Raw genomic sequence first — 6881 nt, 5'->3', positions numbered from 1 at the left:
CCGCAGGTTAGTATTAAAAGGTGAGTGGCCATGAGTCATGAGCATTGCTAATTGTCTTGTAATTATTTCACATAAAATTAGGCATAAATAAATTACTTTGTTTTTATGATATAGTATAGGTTCTAAGTGAATAACTAAAAAAAGGCTAAGCACGGCTACAAAATACGGCACTAACGCGTAATATCATTTGCGGATTTACAACTCGTGTGTGGTTCTTGGCGGCGAAGTTTGTAACGAGCTGTAAACTTCACGAGTTTCTGAACTTGCGACGTCTTCAGGCTTGTGCGCAATGCCGTCCTGACAGAAATTGATTCCCGCTAATTACTGAACTAAATATTTCTTTAATCCATCTATGGAGTCGTCACGGGAGCGTGAAAAGGGGAAGTCCGAGCTATCCGGCGCTTCGTCCGGCAATGGGTCGGCAGAATCTCAAGATGGTAACCGCGAACGAAGCGAGGCATTCACTCGTCACCGCGGCGATGACCGCGAACGGAGCAAAGCCGAGAAAAAGAAAGCGGCCGAGGCTTCTGTTTCTCATCATGGGGAAGGGGCGGTTGGTGCGTCGAACGAACTAACGGCCACTGCAGTGGCCCCGGCAAGAAAGCCGCCGCCGATTGGCAAGTCAAAGGAGGCGCTGGAGATGGAGATACAAAAGAAAAAGGTGAGTAACAGTGTTCAGGCGACGGCGCTGTGCTCCAAGCGCATCACCGCATTCTGAAACGTAACGCTTTACGGTTCTATCCCTGTTCTAATGTCATGCTAGCTCGTTCTAGTATTAGAACTCGAAATCACAGAAGTTGTGAGAAATGAATGAACGTTATATTGCGTCACTATTGTAACAATGCATAGCCTGTTTTGCCTTCTAATTTCTTCTCTATCTTGTCAGCAATTCATTACTAGTAATTTGTACCCCAGAGGTAATGCCTAAACGATACAAGTCTTCGATGTGCTCACCCATTCATGAGATACAACTGTTTTCCTTATCTCTGCCCCCGCTGTTTTCAGTCCTTACTACCGGGGATCTATTGCCTTAAAATTATTTGCAAAAAAAATACCATGAACGTTGAAAGAGTCATTGGAACGGGACAAAAATTGCAGTGAAATCATCAATGAGGAGCTATGGTGGTGCGTTATAGAGGGCTTTTTGGATGAAATCAAATCGTAATGGAAGACATAGAGATTATAATTTCAATGGGGAACATTTAACTGTGCTTGCAAGTTGGATCTCACAGGCAACATCGTAAGCCATAAATGGAACATAACCTTAGCACATGGCAGTAGCAATTTAAAAATACTGGGAGAATTGCAGAATTAAACAATTAGTCAGATCTGCAAGTCATGAATCTTTGCAGAAAGCAACGAAACAATGCTCTGTTTTACAAACTTTCGTAAAAGCTTGGAAAGCTACTCCAAATATCGGCCACTGAGAGCAGCATGCGCACTCGTAATGTTTATCTGTAGCATTCATGTCTACGTCGTGTGCTCCCTACGCCAGTAGGGAGCAGATGACAATATTTAAGACTGCTTAGTCTCTTCGGCACATTGCCGACCCATCTTTGCTCCTCATAGCTTCCACTGCGATGCATGGAGTTGTACTCGGTGACAACTTAAGAACGGCACCGGAAGTCGCCACTATGCCTTATCACCGTAGCCAGATGTTTCTCCGCGCGGCGCAAGTAGGGCATTACTGGGAATATTTTGAGCATGGCGTGAGCCGTTCCCGTGATTTTTTGGACTTAATATGCTTCTAAACGACTCCAGTGACGACAAACAAACTGCGTGAGACAAGGCAGCCGATATCACGCATTCATAGCAAACCCCTTTCAAAACGCGCGCGCACTGCCGTCACGGGTCCGGCGTTTTGGCGGAGTGATACACTACATGAGGTGGTGCCGTTCTTGAGTTGTAACCGAGTATAGTGAAGCAGTGCATAAGGGATGTACTGAAACTTGTTCATATGTCTTCCTCCCCCTCCATCTCGCTTGTTTCCAACAAACGCAGAAGGTCATGGGCACCATCAAGCTGGAAACGCTTCCCGACCGAGGCAAGCGGCTCAAGGAACAGCTGAGGGAGCTCGAGGAGCAGCTGTCCTTCCTCAGCCTGGTGCCGTCGACAGAAGTGGAGAAGCACTCGGCCGAGCTCACGAGTTCCTCGTCCTCAAAGCGGGGCTCGACCGCTGCTTCTGGAAGACTAAGGGACAGTACGGAGGCAGCCAGTGCACCCCCGTTGATGACTATGAAGGCGGGGAAATCAGACACTGCACCCTCAAAGGCAGACCCCAAGACGGGCGCAACGACACAAATGGGCGATGCAGAAGAACGTCGCTCATCCAAGGAATCACAGTGCACGTCTCGGGGTATCAGTGAGGCCAGTGGAATGCTAGGGTCAAAGGCTAAGGTGACGTCAACAGTGGCAGACCCAAAAGCACGTAGCAAGGGGGAGAGGGAAAGTCTCCGGAAAAGTGACGCGGGGGGCCAAGACGCAGCGCTGGATTCCTCTCTGTCGTATGGCAGCTGGAGGGAGAGTTGTTCAGCTGACAGGGAATTGGATGAGGAAGATGGTCTGGATGAACGGTGGTACAGCAGCCCTGCCACTGAGACAGCAACAGAGGCACCCTATTCTCAAGGGAAGGAATCCCAATCTTCCAGTGCTCACCAAAAAGGTATTTTGGGGGTTTTTTTTCTTCCTATTACTATGTGCTGAAATCCTCCTAATTTGAAGTCTTTATTGTGGTTTGTGGTTGTCTCACAGACGTTAGACCTATGGGGTTTCAGCTAAGTTGCGTCAAGTTACTTGTTCATCTTTGTTGGAAGTAAAGGGGGGAAATGGGGACATTAGCCTTTATTTTGATCGTATTTTTTGTGTGCATGTATTTAAGATACTTGAGCACTTTTTCCCCATGATAACAGAGTGAGCAAGTGGCTACTTGCTCAGCCAGGGAGGTGTGGCCATCTCTGAGTGGCATACTCATTCCACGGTTCACTTTGGGAAGAAGCAGCTAGAAGTGCTACTGCCTCCTCTGCCAAACAATGTCATTCCTTCCTGCTGAAACCCCTTGCATTACACAGCTGTATTGTTCAGTAAAAACACAACTTTATTTTCTCCTACATCAGAGTATTTTTACCCATGCAAGCCTTTGTAATATTAACATCTAGATGTCTTGATTCTCTGGCCCTTTCTTCTCTTCTCGTATTTATCCCTGTATTACAAGGTTGGCTTTGTTATGGCAACGTTGGGTGCACTTGCTGAAATATTGCCACTGCTTTGATGATCACCCTCTGCGCGCCCATCTAAAACAGCCTCTGATGTACATGCCCCCTCTGCAGGAGTTCCCCAGAGGCGTCCCACGAGCCCCGTGGCACGCGTCATCAGCCGCTGCGAGGAGCCCCGCCCCCCGACGACCGCCCTGCACAGTGTGTATGAACGTCGGGTGCAGCTGGTCTCCCCGCAGCCCCTGCCCAAGGGGGCCCTCTCCCCCACAAAGGGCAGGAGGGCAGAGACTCTGGGCACCAGGCTGCCTAAGGGCCTGTCTGCGAGCTGCACCACCAGACTGCAGCACTTCCTGGAGTGCGTGTGCCCTCTGAACCCTCAGGGTTTCTTTTTCTTTTTTTTTTTTTTCTTCCACTAACCTTGTCATGCACAAAGGTGTATGCTGAGGCTTCACTTGTTTGAACTGTGGAAGATGCAAGTATAAATGGGGCTCTTCAGTTTACAATCTCGGACTTACTAGCGTCGCTAAAGGCTTTTAGAGTATCGGCACTCTTTTCTCTCATAGTTATGTGCCGCCAGGATTTTCATTGGTCGGTCGGCACCACGTGGTATTTGTTTACATATGGGTGCAGCCATTTTGTTTTTGGGTGCCTCTCCTCTCTCTCTCTCTCTCTCTGTCTGTCTGCTGCGTGGACGCTAGAGCAGCCGGTCGCACTCCGCCCGTCACAACCAGTGGCTGTTTTGTTGGGAGAGGTGGCAACACTGCAAGCCAGAAACAAAATGGCTCTCAGATGCTTTCGGGTGCACAAAGTGGCGGTACTCTTAAGCGTAGCTTATTTAGTGATGCTAGGACTCACCGTGGGTAGTCTGTGTGGTGCGAAAATTCTACTCACCGTAGAAAGAGATGTAAAAAAAATGAATGCCGCATCGCCCCTTGGGAGTCGACAGTGAATCCAAGACTGATAATCAAGGAGCCCCAATGTGTAGCCACCTTTTCTACTGACCGCACGGCGACATGCGGCATGAGACGCTTTCGATCTGGTACATTCTTGATGGCACCAAAGGGAACACCGCAAGGCTTGGTTGTATCGGTCTGCTATTCATTTTTGCCATGAAGGACTTTCCACCCCCTATTGCAGCAGATCCTTCCACCAAATTTAACATAGCTTGGCTGCATGGTGGCTGTTCTTTCTCGTCCTTCTCACCATACTCTTCGGCCCCCTCTTTCCTGCAGGAGCGTGGAAGCGGTGCCCGGGGAGTGGGAGGAGTGCCCCCAGCCCAAGGGGGTGCGGACGCCCCTGATGGCCCACCAGCGCCAGGCCCTCCGCTGGATGCTCTGGAGGGAGGGCAAAGGGCAAGAGACGCAGGGGGGCATCCTCGGTGAGCATGAAAGACTGGTTGGCTAGAGCCCACCAGACTCTGGTCAAGTTGGCCTTGGAGGGGGATTCTAGTGGGAAAGCAGGTTGGTTTTATGGCCTCTGTGAACAGCTCAGGGCTACTTGAGTGTCCGTCAAAAGCTGTAATGGAGGGGACAAGAGGGTCACAGGAGGGAGTGGGGAAGGATAAACATTTGGGGGGGGGACAGAGCACATGGTAAGCAGGGCAGTTCAAAATACGTTCTTCAAGGTGTTATTGCCAGATGCATTTGCATGGTGGTGGGAAAAAACACCACTTGCATGGCACACATCAGTAATCCCCAGGCGGTCACAATTGATCAGTGGCCAACCACTACGGCTCTTCTCGCATCCTTAATAGAAGCGAAAAGTGAAAACGCCCATGTGTTTGAGATTTCAGTGCACGTTAAAGATCTTCACGTGGTCAGAATTAATCCAGAGCCCTCCTCATGGCGGGCCTCATCGCCTGTGTAGCATTAGCGTGTTAAACCCCACAATCAGTCGTTGCATCCCAGTGTAGGTATTACACGTAAAATTGTAGTTCGAACTTTTCAAGCAGGATGCTTTTCTTTGAGATGCCCTTCCCTCTACCCAGATGGAATAGTTCTGCTTTCTTTTGCTTTCTTTCTTTTTTTTTTCTTTTTTTTCCAGGTACCTGGCAATGTGTGTTCCGAATTCACAGATCTTTGAAGACGTATTATGTGCACTTAATGTTTCACCTCATGTAGCGCAAGGTTTCATTTGGGAAAGAAAACACTCATTTGAGCTTGCAAGCTTACCTACAAAACAGTTTGTAGTGCTGTTTTTTGTTTTGTTTTTTTAATATGGAGGCAGTGAAGTCACTATGTGTTTCCACAGCCACCCTCTTGCAATGAGCTAAAATTAAATTTTAAAGGAAGGGGCACAAAAATACCTCTCCAGCTTTTCCAAGTTATGCTTCACATATCACAGGCCAGAGCTTGACGTTAGGATCTGTGGGGCTGAGTTCTGAGGGTGACTAAGTTTTAATGTAATCGTTACATTACCGATGGGACAACTGTACCAACTTGCTTCGGTATTTCTGTTTAACGTGATCGTGCTTGGGATAAGGCCAGACGCTTGAGTGAAATGAATTCTATTGTCTTCTTGGTAGTAGCCTCCCTATGGCCAGAATAGGCAGGGACTGGGGTGTGCAGGGACTAGAAACGCTTTGCCAATTCCATCAACCCGTTCCTTGTGCAGGTTAATGAAATGTAAATGAACGGTGTGGGATCCAAAATTAAATAAAGAACTCTGGGGCATTATTCTCTTCTAAGGCTTCTTCAGTGACCAAAACAGTGTTGTGTTGCACATATTGCACTACACAAAGACCTTTTTAAGCCCTACCTTTAGTAGGGAGAGCAAGAACGCCATGTTCAGAATGGTAGTACGTCGTAACCTAGTTTAGCAAAGGTTGGAATGTGACGAGTGTTTGGCGTGAATTAACCCAAGTACAGCTCAGGCTTAGGGATGGGCGAATATTCGGTATTGTCGAATATTCGATCGAATAGCTCTCTATTCGTTATTCGCTTCGATCCGAATGCAGGTATTCGATATTTTCGAATTATTCGATGCTTCCGAATAGGCAGCTAAAAGCCAAGCCTTTCGGTCAAGCTTTCCGAGAGTTACCCCAGGCTTGGCTCAAGACCCACCAACGCGGACATTTCTGTTATCAGTGCCGGCACTGCCGAGTTGCTGCCTTGCCTAGAGCTTCGACGAAGCCCTGGGCCGCCAGCACACTTTAGGATAAAAAAAAGGCGGCACTGAAACGACACCGCTCTGAACATAGCGGCACCAAGCCAGCAGACTTGTACAGGCCGCCATTTTGAATAGGCATGCCGCCATTTTGAATAGGCTCGCTCAGTGCGGCAGTACGCCGCACTAAGCGAGCCTATTCAAAATGGCGGCCAGCCACTTGCGGGGTCTATTCGTTTCACCTGCACCACGTGAACCAGTTCAGGCGGTGCGGCACTTCGCCGTTCGTTTCAGTGGTGCAGCTCGCGGCACCTGAACCGCGCCGTTCGATTCACCGGTGGTGCCGACGGGTGCAGGACGAGTTCATGGCTTCGCCTGCACTTCCTGCCGAGGAGGTGCAGAAGCAGACGAAAAAAGTGCAGGGCTGGTTCCGCCGATGGCGGAACCCACTTTGCACCGCTGTGAACTGGTTCAAGAGGTGCAGGCTGAATCGAATAGACCCGCGCTTTGCTTGGCTACGGCCGAGGATACTAGTGGCTACAATACTTCTTTTTTTAGCGGAGC

The 6881-nt window shown here is 48.9% G+C and overlaps 1 protein-coding gene across 1 annotated transcript in view; it reads left to right on the top strand.

Annotated features, from left to right (window-relative positions):
• Positions 1 to 212: 212 nt before the first annotated feature.
• Positions 213 to 6881, top strand: part of LOC144169112 (transcription termination factor 2-like) — a 53904-nt gene continuing 47235 nt past the window's right edge. Inside the window, exons 1-4 of the mRNA XM_077698134.1 lie at positions 213 to 661; positions 2002 to 2662; positions 3327 to 3567; positions 4445 to 4590. Of these exons, the coding sequence (XP_077554260.1) occupies positions 353 to 661; positions 2002 to 2662; positions 3327 to 3567; positions 4445 to 4590 (1357 nt within the window). The 5' untranslated portion in view covers positions 213 to 352. The remainder of the gene's footprint in view (positions 662 to 2001; positions 2663 to 3326; positions 3568 to 4444; positions 4591 to 6881) is intronic.

This window comes from Haemaphysalis longicornis, unplaced genomic scaffold (genome assembly GCF_048455015.1).
Source record: "Haemaphysalis longicornis isolate Haplotype H1 unplaced genomic scaffold, Haemaphysalis longicornis Haplotype H1 scaffold_2, whole genome shotgun sequence".
In the NCBI taxonomy this organism is placed as follows: domain Eukaryota; kingdom Metazoa; phylum Arthropoda; class Arachnida; order Ixodida; family Ixodidae; genus Haemaphysalis; species Haemaphysalis longicornis.
This window is presented reverse-complemented; position numbering and strand designations above follow the sequence as displayed.